At 40.6% G+C, this 17,942-nt stretch overlaps 1 protein-coding gene across 2 annotated transcripts in view; it reads left to right on the top strand.

The window, feature by feature from the left end:
* SAMD3 (sterile alpha motif domain containing 3) overlaps positions 1–17,942 on the top strand; it is a 178,443-nt gene that overhangs the window by 130,309 nt on the left and 30,192 nt on the right. For both annotated transcript variants that reach the window (XM_063621950.1, XM_063621940.1), the window contains 3 exons: positions 8,100–8,285; positions 8,537–8,621; positions 16,717–16,884. In XM_063621950.1, the coding sequence (XP_063478020.1) occupies positions 8,100–8,285; positions 8,537–8,621; positions 16,717–16,884 (439 nt within the window). The remainder of the gene's footprint in view (positions 1–8,099; positions 8,286–8,536; positions 8,622–16,716; positions 16,885–17,942) is intronic.

Below are 17,942 nucleotides of genomic sequence, written 5' to 3'. Positions count from 1 at the left end.
TTGGGTAGGTAAAGGAAAAAGGGGGGTTCTCTAGCGGGCAGGAGTGGGGGTCACAAGGTACTCAGTGGGGGAGCTTTTGAGCCAGGATGAGCCAGGAGAAAGAATTTCACAAGACAATGTCATCAGTTAAGGCAGGAACAGGCCATTTTCACTTCTTTTCTGGTGGAATGTCATCAGTTAAGGCAGGAGCCGGCCATCTGGATGTGTACGTGCAGGTCACCGGGGATATGATGGCTTAGCTTGGGCTCAGAGGCCTGACAGCCAGGAGTTTGAGACCAGCCTGGGCAACACAGCAAGACCTCATCTCTACAAAAATAAATTTTAAAAATTAGCTGGGTGTGGTGGTGCATGCTTGTAGTCCTAGCTACTCAGGAGGCTAAGGTGGGAGGCTCCCGTTAAGCCCAGGAGTTTGAGGCTGCAGTGAGTCATGATTGTGCCACTGCACTCCTGCCTGGATAACAGAGAGCGACCCTGTCTCTTAAAAAAGAAAACACAAGTTTATAGAACTACAGACTATCTTTATCAATTGTAGAATGTTATATTTGGTATTTTGTATCATTCTCAAACATTGCTAAACCTTTCTACAGTATTTTTGTCACAAACTATTTCATTCAACAAGGACATAGGAAAATCAAGACAGGTAAGGAGACTAGATATAGTTGAGTGCTCACAGGGCCAGTGTTGGACCATGCCAGTTGGGGGATTCAGATGAGGAGAACCACATGTGTGGCAGGAGTGTGGCAGTGAGTAAAACCCACCTGAGAAGAAGCCTTGAGATAAACCTAGAAGAATGAGGGCAACTGAGAGCAACTAAGTAAGTGAAGCAACTGCTAACACATGCATAGTGCATTCTGGAGATTTAGTAAGGCTTGTGTCTGGACTGGATCTGAGAATTCACATTGTGTAGCAGTTGATAATAAGAGAGTACAAAAATTTCTAATTACTAAATATGAAGAATTCAAATTTGGGATTTTAAGAAATTACAGACCATTGACTTTTTCTCATAGAATTTTAAAATCCTATCACCTGTTTTATTTGTAGAAGTAAAAAGAGAATGAAAAAATTCCTTTAAGTCAATGAAATTGGAAGCACCAATTTTAACAAAGCAAGAAACTGAGGCTCCGTTAAAAAAAAAAAAAGGAAGGAAGCAACAGTTTTAAACTCTTAAGCTTTCTGTGATTCAAAAAGAAATACTGAAGCTTTCTAGTTTGAAAATTCAAGAGCTTACTTTTTCCCTAAGGCAATATTATCTACTTTCATGGGGATAAAATAACTGCCAAACACTCAATAGCTCCAAAAGGGGTTTAAATACAGAGAACAGACTCAGAGTTTTCCTTCCAAATGTGAATGTTTACATCCGAACATGTCAACAAATCATAGTTATTTTCCTCTTCCTGGGGAGCCCCAGGAACCCAAAGGGATGATAATTAAGGGATGGGCCTGGCTCACAGTTGTCCCCAGAAATAGGAAGCAGTAACTCTTCTCTCAGGGAGACCACATACTGAAGATGTTAATTGGTCAAAGAGACTGAGATAGTAAACTCTCACTGCATAGTAAACTCTCACCATGTCTAATTGTTGGGGATAGAAGAATCCTGAATCACCCTTGTCACTCAATATATATATGGGTTACATTGTCAGCAAACCAAATCTTTCCAAATGCGTATGACAATTGGAAAATGTGAAATCATGCAAAAGGCAGATATCTAGTATGGTCAAGTATTGAATGTGGACTTGCAGGTCTTCTATATACTTGGTCTTTAAACTATGGGACTTTTAAATTTGAAGTTAAATTCCACGTTGGTTCCCAGTGGTGTTTCAGTACCCGAAATAGTGTTTGAAATTGGACATGATTATGGTGCCAAGCAAGATTGGCTTATTTTGCTTGGATCTTGGACTATGTCTTGGTTCCAAAAGTAGCCCTGGAAGCCATTGGCCAGCTCTACCTGGCCCCTCCACTGACCGACATGATTAAATCGGTGTTTATGTAAAATTGGATGATGGATCACAGAGGAGAAGGGTTTATGGCTGTATAGGGGGATAAATTGTGAGGAGCTGCAATTAGAAAAAATGAGCTACTTTTCTTTTTTTTTTAATCTGTTTTCCCCATGTTTTTCAGATTGGATCATTTCTGTTGATCTGCCTTCAAATTCAATGACTATTTCCTCCTAAATCTCCATTCTGCTATTAATCCTATCTAGTACAATTTTTAATTTCAAATTTTGTATTTTTTTCTTCTAAATTTCTATTTGTGTCTTTTAAACAATTTCTATTTCTCTGCTAAATTTTCCTATCATTTCAGTCATTCTGGCCTATATTCCTTTAATTCACTGAACATCGTTAGAATAGCTGCTTTAAAATCCTTGCCGACATCTGGTTCATCTTAGCATCACATTCTAATGATTATCTTTACTCTTGAGGATGGATTACATTTTCTGGGGTTTTTTTTTTTTTGTACGTTACATAATTTTGGATTAAATATGAATGTTACAATGTGGAGTCTCTTGAATCTGTTGTGTTTGCCCCAAGAGTGTTGACATTTTGTTCTAGGAAGCCGCAAAATTGGTTGGACTCACGTGGAAAACTCAGTCTCCTGGTGTCAGTTAAAATCTGTTGAGGTCTTTTATCTTTAGTCCAGTTATGCACATGTGTAGTTCAGGATCATCCAGAGATTTGAACGGTTTATACACAGATTATAGAGTTTTCCCTCATTAGCTCATTCTTTTCTGGAGTTTTCCTCTCCTTTTCCACATAATGGGTTGTCTGAAATCCTGCCCCCAAGTCTTTGAGTCCAGAAGTACTACAGGTTTTTCTATTAGAGTTTTGGCAGCACAGCGTGAGGCCTGCCTTCAGGCCAAAAGCCATGAAAACGGAACCTTATCGAAGGCCCAGTGTCTTCCTCTTGTTCTAAGTGTAGGCTTCTTTTCAAAACCTGCATTCTGTTTTTCACCTTTCAGTGTTTTCAGTTAATTTTTTAAAAGTGTGTTTAATGTTTATGGTTAATGTTTCTGAGATACCTGGTCCAGTGGGAGCTCATTAAGCCATTCCAGCAGAACTCTGCTAGGAGACTATTGAAGCAGTCCACATTTGAGTGGCGAGTACTTGGATTAGTGTAGTAGCATGAACCATGGAAATAAGTAAATAAATACAGAGATAAAATGTAGGGAAAATTTCATGACATTTAGGAGTGAAAAATGAAGGTAAAAGAGACGTCACGATGTTAAGCCTGAGTTGCTAAGAGAAACGGGTACAGTAAAAGAAACAAGGAAATTGGAATTCTGTGTTAGTCCGCACAGGCTGCCATAACAAATACCATAGACTTGGTGACCTAAACATAGAAATTTATTTTTTGGTGGTTCTAGAGGCCATAAGCCTGAGATCAAGGCACTGACCTCTTCCGTTTCTGTTGAGGACCCTCTTTTTCACTTGCAGATGGCTACATTTTCTCTCCAACCTCACATGGCATACAGATCTTTTAAGAATACTAATCCTGTCATCTCAGGGCCCACCCTTATGATTTAATTTAGCTAAATTACTTCCATAAAGGTCTATCTCCAAGTACAGTCACGTTGGAGGTTTGGGCTTCAACATATAGAATTTGAAAGGAACACAATTCAGTTCCTAGAAAATGAGATCCTAGTTGTTTTTTTTTTAAGATTATGAATTATTTTGGATTTGTTGAGTATGAGATGAACAATGTACAAGTTGTTGTTGGAGATCTAAGATGGAGCATGGAGAACAGATTATTGATGATAGATTTACAATCCATCAACACGGAGCTCAGAGCTGAGGCCATGGGGCTGTGTGAGTTCTCTGAGGAAGAAAGCAAAAATCAATACCGAGGATTAAGGGGGCAGGAACCAAGCCATGTGCAAATTCTCACAGAAAGTAAAGGAGGTATAAATCAGCAAATAAACAAGTTCTCAGAGAGATCGGAAGAGAGGCAGGAAAATGAAACAGTGTGAAGGAAGTTAAGGAAGAAAAGGGGTGTGAGGAAGTAGTCAATAACACTAAATGCAGTTACAAAGGTCTTGTAAAAGGTTATGGTCAAAGGCCCTGAATTTGTCAATTAGGAAATCATTATTGACTTTTGAGGAAGCAGTCCCGGTGAGGTGATTGGGAAGAGATTGAGGTAAGACAGATTAAGGAAAAGCAGGATGAAGGTGATTTCAAAGACATGCCTGGAGCATATATGGGGAGCCGAATCTACAGGGCAATGAATGTAAGCACGGACCAGTGAAGTGTCCACACCTTTGCCCAGACCGCATCAAATTCAGCCCTGCTTAGATAGCTACTTCTTTCAGATGGCTGGTTTATCCTTTCAACAAAAAATCACTGTGTTATCAACTCTGCTAAGCAATGTTATATATACTGGAGATTAAACAAACAGTCCCCGCCCTCATGTAACATCTGTGTTTCTTCTGCTCCCTACCAACTGCTGTTCTTCTGTGCATTCAGATTTTTCCTTAGAGAGCTGGTGCTCACCTGAGCCCGTTCTTAACAGAGCCATCTTTCCTACCCTGTGTGAGCCTCATCAGAGTATACCGTATGCTCTTTGGAAGCAGGGAAAGAATTGGATATTTTTTCACTCTTACTAACATTAGAAAATGTTGGAGAGTCAATTAGTTTTTTCATGAAAATGCCATCTAATCATTTTTTTAAATTAGCACCTAATACAATAATGATGTGGCCAATTATCAAATGTGTTGTCTTACCTTTATTATAAGTTTTATTTTATTGCAAATATAAGCTCTGCACATAAGCCGAGAGTTTAGTAAGCAGTGAACTCTGATTCAGTTAGCCGGGGGCCAATTGTAGGCATTAACATATTTTAAAAGCTTCCTAGTTGATTTTACTGTGCACCCAGGATTGAGATACCTTGGGTTAGAGATCTGTTGCTTCGTGGTGCTGATTTTGTCGAAGAGCCTGATTCTGAGGTGGGAACAGTAATATAACCGTCCTTTGGGTTGAACTGCTCTCTGCTCCCTGCCCTTACTTTTGGCGACTTATTTTGGTGTCTGCCCAACTCTAGCTTAATAAAAATATTATGAATACTGTTAACCTCACAGTAAAGCTTTTTTTAATCCAATGCAAATATAATTTGACAGATGAGAAACGATTTTGCCTGAAGTTATCTGCTTCCAAATTAGAATGTATTTTTAATTTCTGATGAGTCACTTTTCGTGTGTAATACTCATTTTGACTGGTATTAGGTGGCATGGGTTGGTTTTTAGTCAATTCCAGAATATCTTCTTACATTGTTTTAATAAAATGAAAATTTGATGCTTCTGATCTTTCCTAATATCTCTATTTAGAGCAAGATGGAGTATCTGTCTTCTTGGATCCTTTATGCGTCTAGCTACATTGTGGATGTTTGATAGAAATAATACCATGCAGTATAGTCTCTGCCCCAACACTGAAAAAAAAGGACGGAAAGTATGTAGAATAAAAAGACAGTGTAACGAGCTTTATTTTATAACACTGGAACATTGAACTTATCTGTTGAGGTGGTGCTAAGTAACATAACAACTTCAAAAACCTGGACCTGGCAGGCAGCTGATTTAGCTACTTGAAAATCACTGGGGAAACGGAGATAGATGCTAAGATTACTGAAACCAGCTTAACACCTGCCAAGTTACATCACTTTTCAAAAATGCTAGGAAGGCCCAGGCATGGTGGCTCACACCTGTAATCCCAGCGCTTTGGGAGGCCGAGGTGGGCGGATCACGAGGTCAGGAGATTGAGACCATCCTGGCCAACATGGTGAAACCCTGTCTCTACTAAAAATACAAAAAATTAGCCGGGCGTGGTGGCATGTGCCTGTAGTCCCGGCTACTCAGGAGGCTGAGGCAGGAGAATTGCTTAAACCCAGGAGGCGGAGGTTGCAGTAAGCCGAGATCGCACCACTGCACTCCAGCCTGGGCGACAGAGCAAGACTCTGTCTCAAAAAAAAAAAAAAAAAAAAAATGCCAGGAAGGCACAAAAGACATCCAACAAAACTGGCCATTACTTTATGCTCCTTGGTCTCAGTAGATACAGGAGAGGTAATTTGGCCATGGGAGAAAGAAACAAAGTAATAGAATATGGGAGAAAATGAGGATTGTGAAAGAGTAATTGACATTTAGTAGACCCCTAATAAATACTGGTTGAATGAATGAACAAAATGAAAGAGCAACATACTAGAAAATAGATTGGGCTACAGCAGACTTACATCTGGAAATATCCTGTTGTGGTATTGGGTCAAGTATTAAATATTGGTGTGCTTATTTTAACCAGGACGTAATTTCACCACTGATATAGCAGGGACCGCCAAAGGGGGAAAAAAGGAAAGGGAGCTTGTCATAAAAAGGGATGTGAGAGTGCTTTCTCCTGTGTGCTTGATTCTCCATATTGCATCGTAGCTCGCGCATTCTTATAAAGGATGACCTAAAATGCTAAAAGAATCCTAGCCTTTCAAAATTCATCTGAATTTTGCTTGGGCCACTAAGTGTTCCATGGTTATCGGAAAATCAACCTACTTAGGCCAATTTAGGAAATCTTCCTGTTGTCTTCTACTTGGCTTGCCTCTGTTTCTTTACTTCCACCACAGTCAATCCTATTTGTAAATGGGTTAAGAGCTACCTAATGCCTTTGCTTAATCGTTACTTGGACACTTTATTAATATTATAGAGTCTTCATTTTGTACACTCAGTGGTCAGTCACTAACTTTAAGGCTTGAACGTTGTTCTGATAATTTTATAAACAGCCTTATTGATGTTTCATTTACACAGCATAAAGTTCACCCATTTAAAGTGAACAAGAGGCTGGCTGTGTTGGCTCATGCCTGTAATCCCGCCACTTTGGGAAGCCACGGCAAGAGAATCGCTTAGCCTACAGTTCGAGATGAAACTGGGCAACATAGACCCCATCGCCACAAAAAATAAAAAATATTAGCTGGGCATGGTGGCACGTGCCTGGAGTCCCAGCTATTCGGGAGGCTGAAGTGGGAAGCTTGAGACCAGGAGGTCAAGGCTGCAGTGAGCTGTGATTGCACCCCTGCACACCAGCCTGGATGGCAGAGCAAGACTCTTAAAAAAAAAAAAAAAAAAAAAAAAAACTGGGTGGATGCAGTGGCTCACGCCTGTAATCCCAGCACTTTGGGAGGCCAAGGTGGGCAGATCACGAGGTCAGGAGATTAAGACCATCCTGGCCAACGTGGTGAACTCCGTCTCTACTAAAATACAAAAAATTAGCTGGATGTGGTGGCACATGCCTGTAGTCCCAGCTACTTGGGAAGCTGAGGCAGGGGAATCGCTTGAACCCAGGAGGTGGAGGTTGCAGTGAGCCGAGATCGCGCCACTGCACTCCAGCCTGGCGACAGAGTGAGACTCCGTCTCAAAAAATAATAATAAAATAAAAAATAAAAATAAAGTGAATAGCTCAGTTAATTTTAGCAGCTTTATATGCTTGTACAACAAATAGTCACTACCCATTTTATCCACCCTCAGCCCCAGGCAACTCCTGATCTGCCTTCTATTGTTACAGTTTTCTGTAGCCCTTCGTAGAAATTTCATCTGGATGGAATCGGAATATCTGTTATTTACATTTAATTTGGAAACTAAGTTCACCTTATCAAAATAGGCAAAGACCAACTAAATTAGGTGGATCTTGTATTTCATTATAAACAACAGCAGAATAAATTAATTAGAAGAATTTTCTTAACAGGTGCTAAGACTTTATGGTAGGCCTCATTTGCTTTGCTAAATTGCAGTGCATTTTCTTTTTGTTAAGTATATTGTCTAGTTTTGAGCTATGCATTACATTTTCTATTTAAGAAAAATGAATTAGTATGCATTTCAACTTCAGGCTTTATTTTAAAGTCTATATTATTATGACTTTTTCTAAAGAATAAATATTTATGTGTTGTGTGAATGGACAAAGACACTTAATGAGCCTTCAAACATTTGTGGATGGATGAATGGATGGAAGATGGCTTGATGACTTCCATATATTTGGGTCTCGGGAAAGTTGTTTATTTCGTAAGTTCTCAGGATGTAGCAAATTAATAAATTGCATATATTTGGGATAGAATTTCATTCTTTGTGTGTTTTCATTTCACAGAAGAAATGTGAAACATATTCTAGCAAGAAGCAAAGCATTACAATGGACGAAGTCCTATGTTTTACCAGAGTTTCCCTATGATGTCAAATGCATGTTAGCAGAGCAGAGGTGCCCAGATCACAGCATGAGGATAAGGATCATTGAGTTTCTCCAGGCCGACATGACTAAGTATCTGGAAGGCTCACTGTGAGTGACAACAGGACAAGCTTGCTGCTTTGGGAAAGGGTCTGTTTCAGAATAGAGTAGAATTCATGTGGAATCAACTCTCTTCAGATTGTGGATGACATATTGGTAATAGGTCCCAAATTGCCCGATATTTAAATCTCTTTTTGTTATATAGAAAAATGTGAAGAAAAATGAGTGTAATTAGATTCATCTTAAAGGAAGGAATATGGGCTGCTTGAAATGAAACATATCCTCCTTGTTTTGGTGAACAGGTACCCCAGCACCCAGCAGTACAATGACGTAGTTAATGCCCTGCTGCAGGCCCACCCTTTCCTGGATGAGGACGGCTGTGGCTTTGTAAGTGACTACATGGCACCATCCTGTTAATTTCAGACTATCTTAAAATAATAGCCTTGTGTCGCCCAGTAATTTTATGCTTCACCCATCTTTCCTTGGTGTCTCTCTCTCTCTCATTCTGTGTATCTAGGTCTGTCTGTTTCTGTTTTTCTTACTCTTTCTTTGTCTCTTTGGTCTCTCTCTGACTTTGTTTCTGTCTTTCACTTTCTGTTAGTCCATGCTTCTTTCTTGACTTTGCACTCTCTCTCCCTGTCTCTCTCTCTCTCTCTCTCTCTCTGGCTCTCTCTCTCTGTCTGTCTCCTTGTCTTCCCTTATTTATAACTTCTTGGTCTCTCTCTGCCCTGTGTTTCTTTGTCTTCTTTGTCTCTCTCTGTCATCATGTTGCTGTCCTCTCAAAACTGGAAGCTCAGCCTAACAGAGCTGATCGGGGTTGCCTAGGGCTGAGTGTGGCCAAAATGGATAGTGATTATGGTTGCACAAGCATATAAAGTTGCTAAAATTGAGCTGTTCACTTTAGAGTCTTAAGGCTTTTAAGGGTTAGGAAGGGTCTTTAGGAGATGTGACACATAGAAAGAGAAAGACGTGGCTGCACCTGCTTCAGAGCTGTCATCAAGTGTTTCTTGCCTTTTCGGACCCAGTGGAGCTGTTGTCTGGCTTTGAGGTCTGGGCCTCCAGCCTTACCTGGCCCTGTCAGATCTCTGCTGTCCTGATAAAAATAGACCCTCAGGATGCTCTGGGGCAGCAGTTCTTTTTTTTTTTTTTGGAGACGGAATCTTGCTCTCTCACCCAGGCTGGAGTACGGTGGCGCGATCTCAGCTCACTGCAACCTCCGCCTCCTGGGTTCCAGCAATTCTCTGGGGCAGCAGTTCTAAGCTCTGGTTGCACATTAGGATTCCTAGAGATTCAGATTGAATTAATTTGAGGATAGGATTATTCTAATGTACAACCAGGACTGAGAACCACTGCTGTTGACGTTTCAACACAAAGTTTGCTGTTTGAACCTGCCTATCTCCTGGATTTCAAAGACCAGTGTCTTCATTGCACAACAGTGTGAATATAATTAATACTATTGAACTGTACCTAAGAATAGTTAATAAAAAATTGAGTGTTTATGATGCTGTAACTATATGAGTTACGGAACAATTACAAGGAACTATAACTATGTATACATAAAGGTAGACTGTCTATTATTCCCTGTATCTCTATATGCCATGTGCATACACATTGGTAGGCATATCTAAAGAAGATAGATGTCTTTTTTTGCTTTACTATCTCAGATGTCTGTGAAAAGATATTTTTTGCTGTGCTTTCTTAAGGACATGGAATTCAGCAGTTATTTCCAAGAACAACAAAGGATAAATGCCAATTATCTATGAATGTAAAGACATTTTAAGGCTCTGTTTCTTCCCTCCCTTCCTTCCTCCCTTCCTCCTTTCCTTCCATCCTTCTTTTCTTCCTTCCTTCCTCCCTCCCTCCCCTCCCTCCCTCTTTCTTCACTCCTTCCTTCCTTCCTTATTTGTATTTACCCCTCCCTCCCTCCCTCCCTTCCTTCCTTCCTTCCTTTCTTCCTTCTTTTTTTGTATTTTCAAGAAAAGGTTCATTATATATGGAGAGAATCACAGAATTTTCTCAATGGGAGAGGTAATTAAAGGTTTTTTTCACCACTCAGACTGAGGAAAGATGTTGTATACCATGTCTGGAAAAATGGTAATTATTGAAGCCAAGATTAGAATTCAGGTATTCTTGCTTCTAGGATGACATCCTTTCCAAAATATGCCGCTGCATGTAAAATGCACTACAGAAGAAGTTGAATTTCCTCTAAAAAAAAAACAAAACAAAATGAAGGAAAAAAAAACAAGGCAACAACAATACTACTAAACAAACCTGGCGTCCCAACATTGACAATCATGTCAATATGGCCGACAAAACTGATTCTCAGAATTTCTTCTACACTAGAGATACATCTACCAACTTAATATCTAATCAGTGTTACTGTGTATAGAACTTGTGGTTTTTTTGTTTTTTTTTTGAGACAGAGTCTTGCTGTGTCGCCCAGGCTGGAGTACAGTGGCACGATCTCGGCTCACTGAAAGCTCCGCCTCCCAGGTTCACGCCTTTCTCCTGCCTCAGCCTCCCGTGTAGCTGGGACTACAGGCGCCCCCCCACCACGCCCAGCTAATTTTTTGTATTTTTAGTAGACATGGAGTTTCACCATGTTAGCCAGGATAGAACTTGTGTTTTTTTTTCTTTTTTAAATTTACATTTACTGTTTGAATAAATTACATATTTACATAGCTAAAAATTCAAAAACTACAAAAGGGTATAAATAGAAAAGTTTCCCACCTGCCCTTGCTTCTCCAGCCACCTAATTTTCCTCCCCAGAAGTAACCAATGCTATTAGAGTCCTTCTAGAGAATCTTTGCATATACATAAGCAAATCCATATTGATCCAATATCTTTTGACCTTTAGTTTCACGGTTATCAAAGTGAGACACAAAGTAACAAATAATGCTTTCTTTGCTCTTGTGTGCATTTTATCCACATCTGTTCCCAGTGACATTCACTAAAGACCGTTAACTGATAAAGAGACGTGTGCAAAATTGCTTAGCAGATTAGGGCTCAGATTTGCACTCATAGAGTAGAAGGAGAAACTCTAGTGCCTGGACGGATGTTTACCCAAATTCTCCCTGCAAATGTGTGTGAGGTTGTGTTTCTAATGTTACAGTGGAAAATGTACCAAATTTCAGAGAACATTAATGGGAGGCAGGGGTGGAGAAAGAAAAAGGGTACACAAACTTGGTAATTTTTAGGGCTAAGTTTATTTTTAACTCTTTATTTTGAAAAATTTTGGGCCGGGTGCGGTGGCTTATGCCTGTAATCCCAGCATTTTGGGAGGCCAAGGTGGGCAGATCACCTGAGGTCAGGAGTTTGAGACCAGCCTGGCCAATATGGCAAAACCCTCTCTCTACTAAAAATACAAAAATTAGCCAGGCGTGGTGGCGGGTGCCTTTAATCCCAGCTACTTGGGAGGCTGAGGCAGGAGAATCGCTTGAACTGGGAGGCCTAGGTTGCAGTGAGCTAAGATCACGCCATTGCACTCAAGCCTGGGCAACAAGAGTGGAACTCCATCTCAAAAAAAAAAAAAAAAAAGAAAAAGAAAAGTTTCAAATCTGAACAAAAGTTGAAAGAATGCTACATTGATACGCATATACTCCTAGCAACATGGGTTTTCTCAACCTTTTGACTGTTTACCTTTGGGGCTGGATAATTCTTTCTGCTGGGGACTGTCTAGTACATTGAAGTATATTTAGTAGCATCCCTGGCACCCACTAGGTATGAGTAGCACTCTGTCCACCCAGTTGTAACAACCAGACATGTCCACAAACATCACTAAAGTAAGCACACTACAGAATAAAGCAAACTTTCTCTTAAAAAACAAGACAAAACAAAGCAATAACAACAACAAAACAAGACAAGGGGAGGGAGAGGAGCAACATCACATCACTGGCTGAGAGTTACTGGTCTAGATTAGGGATTAACATTTTGTCACATTTATTTTTCTTCTGTCATATTTATTTGTTTGTTTGTTTTGGTTGAGCATTTAAAAGCAAATTGCAGATGTCATCCCTAAACACCATAACATATAAGAACAGCTGGGAGTGGTGGTTCACGCCTATAATCTCAGCAACTTGGGCGGCCAAGGTGGACAGATCATTTGATCCCAGGGGTTCAAGACCAGCCTGGGCAACATGGTAAAACCCCATCCCTACAAAAAAAAAGAAAAAAAAATTAGCCAGGTATGGTGGCATGAGCCTGTAGTCTCAGCTACTGGGGAGGCTGAGGTGGGAGGACCACTAGAGCCCAGGAGATTGAGACAGCAGTGAGCTATGATTGCACTACTGCACTCCAGCCTGGATGACAGAGCAAAACCCTGTCTCAAAAAAAAAAAAAAAAAAAAAAAAAAGCCTGGTACTGTGGCTCACGCCTGTAATCCTAGCACTTTGGGAGGCCGAGGAGGGTGGATCACCCGAGGTCAGGAGTTCAAGACCAGCCTGGCCAACATGGGAAAACCCCATCTCTACTAAAAACACAAAAATTAGCCAGACATAGTGGCAGGTGCCTGTATTCCCAGCTACACACGGGAGGCTGAAGCAGGAGAATCACTTCAACCCAGGAGGCAGAGGTTGCAGTGAGCTGAGATCGCGCTATCGCACTCTAGCCTGGGGGACAAGAGTGAGACTTCATCTCCAAAAAAAAAAAAAAAAAAAAAGAATAAGGACAATCTCTTATATAACCACAATATCATTTTTATGCCCAAGAAAATTAGCAATAATTGCATAATATCATATACAATCCATGTTCACATTTCTCCAATTTTTCAAAAATGTTTTAAAAATAGTTTTTTAGCTATAATATCTAATTGAGTGTTTTGCATTGCATTGGTTATTATTTCTCTTTAATTTCTTTTTGTCTAGACAGTCTCTCCATACCCTTTTTTATTTTTCCGGATATTTGCTTTTTGGACAAGTCTAGTCCAGTTGCCATGTAAGACAGTCCACATTCTGCATTTGAATGTGCAAGGATCTGCTGGTGATGCTGTGGACTGCTTCATATGTCACAACAGGAGGTCTGCAATTTCAGGGCCATTTTTTATTTCAGAGTGGTTGACGGAGAGCTGTCTTCATGTAGAACTTTCTACACCCTCTCTAGCTGGAAACATGGAGGAGAGGGATGATTATTATATAACACAAATATTTCTTACTGAGTCTGCCTACCTGAGGCGTCTGTGTAAGTAACTCACGGTGTCAGGCGTATAGCAGATTCTCAGTAAATACTCATTGATTGAATACTCATGGGGAAGATTGTATTTGATTTGTCCTTTTTCTGTTCCTATCAGACAGTTAACAAGGAGAGACGGGAGAGGCTAGAAAGAAGAAATTGGCAATTTAAAAATGCCCTAGCCGTTGATTGCTATAATACCTCCCACCAGGTTCAGCATGTTTAGAAACCCTTCAGAGCTATAGGAAACACGTGGGAAAAAAAAGTACTATACTTGCTTTAGTTCATATTTCATGGCTAAGAAAAATACAAGCCGTTCTTTTTGTTCTGTTGTAAAACAGCAATGGTAAAGTCCAGGCTCACAAGCAAGCCTGTGGGAGGTGATAAGGCATCTCTGACTCATGCATACCCGGGAGCTTAATCAGTGCTGAAGCCATACTCCAACCCTCAACCACTGCCTTTCTTACTAGGGCTGTTGAAGGACTTTACAAACAGCAGTTTAGTTTACAAATATCTTCAATGAGTAGCTACTCACTCTCCCAAAAAGCCAGTGCAGTTGATAGGACAGATCTTATTGTTCCATTGTATAGTTGAAGAAACTAAAATTAAGAGGGCTTACTTGGCTAATATGTATTCAGGCTAGTACTTGGACCTGCAGTCTTCCCAACTTAGGCTATGGTGCTTTCAGGGATTACTCTTATTGGGACTTACAAACCATATAATCAGGAATGGCAAAATCTAAGTGCCAAGCATTTGGCTAATGTTATTTTAGTGGCATTCCCACTGGCCCATGAGGAAATAGAGCTTAGAAAACATGCCCAAAGCCATTCGGCGACTTACCACTCTCTCTCATGGCCAGGGCTTGAGGCGAACACAGGCCCATATGCCTGCAAGGGTTTTTTTTTTTTTTTTTTTCCTTCCCTGCACTCACTGTGGGGATCTATTCAAGCATATGGCATTGCAGGGGAGATGAGCAGCAGAAGCAGCCCTAAGGCACTGGCTTCAAGAAGGGTTGGGCCAGCCTGGCACGGTGGCTCACGCCTGTAATCCCAACACTTTGGGAGGCCGAGGTGGGTGGATTACCTGAGGTTGGGAGTTTGAGTCCAGCCTGACCAACATGGAGAAACCTCGTCTCTACTAAAAATACGAAAAATTAGCTGGGCGTGGTTGCACATGTCTGTAATCCCAGCTACTCAGGAGGCTGAGGCAGGAGAATCGCTTTAGCCCAGGAGGTAGAGGTTGCAGTGAGCCAAGATTGCGCCATTGCACTCCAGCCTGAGCAACAAGAATGAAACTCTGTCTAAAAAAAAAAAAAGGGTTGGGCCACCACTCATGCAGTGAGTTAGTTACCAGCTAAGCACTGCCAAGACTCAGAGTCTTGCTTCTGGTCTGTCATGCTGACACCTGCATCTCCTGCTTCATAGAGTATTAACACAAGACATCAAACATTTATAGTTTCTAGCATGCATGAAGCACTGTGCTGGGCTTGGTGGGCAAAGCAGGCATGAGCCTTTCTTTATGTGCTTATAGCCTAGAGGGAAGGAAGGAAGGAAGGAAGGAAGGAAGGAAGGAAGGAGGGAGGGAGGGAAAAGAGAAAGGAAAAGAAAAGAAAAATAGAAATAGAAACAGACAAAGTATCACATAGATGAGGGTAGATTACCACTGTGATAAGTGCCAATGAAGAAAGGGGAGATCCAACACCAAGCTGTTACAGAGGCCAGAGGAGGCTTCCATGAAGCACAGACTGAGCTGAGACCTGAAGGCAAAGCAAGGGTTAACTACATACCATCTAGGTGTGGGAAGACAGGGATAAAGCTTTCCAGCCCCAAACTGAAGGCCCAGCAGTGGAAGAGATGTTGGCATATTGAGGAAGAAGTCCAGGGGTGCTTCCTAGGTGTTGTCCATGTCTCTGGTCTCACAAAAACTCCACATGCCAGACAGATCCTTCCAGAGCTCAAATCTGGACCATTCACTCTTCAAACTCAACATGGCCTAGGAAGACTTCCTAACCTGGCTGTTCTGATGAATTCTCTGTAGAGCTTTAAAAAGTACAGACATCTGGGCTCCATCACAATCTTCTGAACAGTAGCAAGCAGCAGCATAGCATGGGAACTTGCAAGAAAGCACGCTCTCAGCTTACCCCTGACCTCAAAATCAGAGATGCCGAGAGTGGTGCTCAGCAACCTGTGCTCTAACAGGTCCTCCAGGAATTGATTCAGGCTAAATTTTGAGAACCATTGCTTTAGAGGAAAGACCAAGGGCAAAAGTTCCTATGAGATTCTAATACAGCCTGTCCACAGAGACAGATTTAAGATCTGGTTCAGGATTACATTGAGGCTCCTTAATGGGGTGACCGTGGCCGTTGATGATTGGGCTGGCTCCTCTCTCCCACCTTATTTTTTACCCCATCCTCTATCATTCCCTCATCTTGAGCTCTGTGCTCCAGCCTCGTGCAACTCTTGGTAGTTCTCTAAAGGGCGCCAGCTCTCCCTCTATTCCATTGCACATGCAGCTTCATCCTTCTGGAACTTCTGTGCATCTACCCAACTGGCATTCCCCAATGCTATCTCCATCCCTTCATGCAGTTACCTGACCCTAAGACCTAAGTCTCAGTTTAGATTCACTTCCTATAGGAAGGCTTTTATGATCTCCTAACACAATGTAAATGAATGATGTATCTTCCCCTATTATAATACTTTTTACTCTGTATTGAAATTACTCTGCTACACTGAAAGTACTCTGCTACACTGAAAGTGAGGTCCACCTACACCCTTCTCCCTCCCAGAGTGGGGAGTTGGTCTTTGTGTTTGAAACAGTAGAGGCACCACAGACACTTAGGGAGTGAATGCCAGTAGTACTCACCAAAACAAATTTCAAAAGATGACAGAAAATTATTTTTAAAGAAAATGCATCAATCCATAAGCCACTATCAGGTCTTTTTAGAACCCACTAGAAAAATGGAATTGGTTGTGGAGACAGCAGAGTATAGTGGAAAGTATCACTTTTGGGAATTAGAAAATCTAGGTTCAAGAACCTATATATTTACTCAATAACCATATGACATTGGGAAAAGATTTATATTTCTGTGACTTTGTCTGCTTACCTATAACTTAGGGTTTATAATTTCTGTAGCAGTGTCACAAGATTGCTGTGAGGATAAAAGGAAGGATAGATATATTCTTTCTATTACTATGATGTGAAAATAATTTCAAGCCCAAAGATGATAGGTATGTATTGTTGTTGCATAGACACATTGTTTATATAGGATTAGCTCAATCTCCTTGAAGATTAACTGGCCTGTTTTGTTATTTTACAGTTTTTATGGAAGCGAGCCCTCAAAGATCGCTTTAAATATGTTCGAAGACCCGTAGAAGATGATGAGCAAGTGATTAGAAATAAGTGTAAATTTGGACACCGAAGAGGCCAGACAAGGAAATCTCTTGCTGATACAAGATTTGATGAAATTAAACTTGTCCAGATAAAGGTAAGATTGAATTCCTAAATGTTCTGATGACTTGATGGATTGATATATTGATTAAGGGATAATAATAGCATTTAAAATAATTGAAACAAAATAAGATACCTTTTTAAAATTTGAAGTATAGTCAAGAACCAAGAAAGTCTGTTTTGCCTGGCTAACAATGAGCGTGATATTTCCAAGAAAACAATTCCCAAAACAATTACTGAACATCTCGTGTCCAGTTTTTTTCACAACCTTCAAAAACTTGGAAAAACCCTTAAGTTCCAAGTCCTTGAATAACTTTTTTTTTTTTCGCTCTTATCCTACAATGCGTCTTATGTTCTCGATGCTCTTATTGCTACAGGAAGTTTTTTAATACTCACATTGTCTGACTTAGGCAGCCTCCGGTCTCCAGGTTTCAGGGAAGAAATAACCCACATGAATGGATACAAAACTCCACTGTGGCCTTCCCTTCCCTGCTAGTCCCGAAGCCTCTCCACCCCAACCCAGAAGTGGTCGTCGGGAGTTCCAGGCTGAGGGCCCCTGGGAGGGTCTGGAGATTCATCCATCAGCAGCTAGGAGGTCATGGGAATTCCAGTTGTCTGAGATCCTGTACATATTCCTTTTCTACCTCAGAGCACCAAAATATCCTCAGAAACAAAAATTTCCCCTGCTATCAAAGTAGATTGAACTCTTTAACAAGGATGTCTGAATTACCAAGTATGAAAGTGAAATCTCTTGTCCTCCCAATTCTGTTTCTATCTTGATCCAATGTGAATATGTAAATCCTAACTCTTCAACAAACATGTTTATATTAGTGAATGTGCTTAGTGTAAATATTCTATTTTCTTTTTCATCTGGTATATTTATTTGATAGTAAAAGGGCAAAACATTGAGTCACCTCAGTTTTATTAGTGCCAGTTATAAGATCCATAGGATAGGAATATTTTAAATATATTTCGTAAACCACTTATCCCAGCATCATGCATAATGCAAAACTTGGATGAAAGTATGTACTTTAAATATCTTATTCTAATTTTCAGTGAGGCTTTCAAAATAATAGGTCAGTTAAGATAACATAA

This window comes from Symphalangus syndactylus, chromosome 2, assembly GCF_028878055.3.
Source record: "Symphalangus syndactylus isolate Jambi chromosome 2, NHGRI_mSymSyn1-v2.1_pri, whole genome shotgun sequence".
In the NCBI taxonomy this organism is placed as follows: Eukaryota; Metazoa; Chordata; class Mammalia; order Primates; family Hylobatidae; genus Symphalangus; species Symphalangus syndactylus.
Note: the sequence above shows the minus strand (reverse complement) of the source record. Positions and strands in the feature narration are given on the sequence as shown.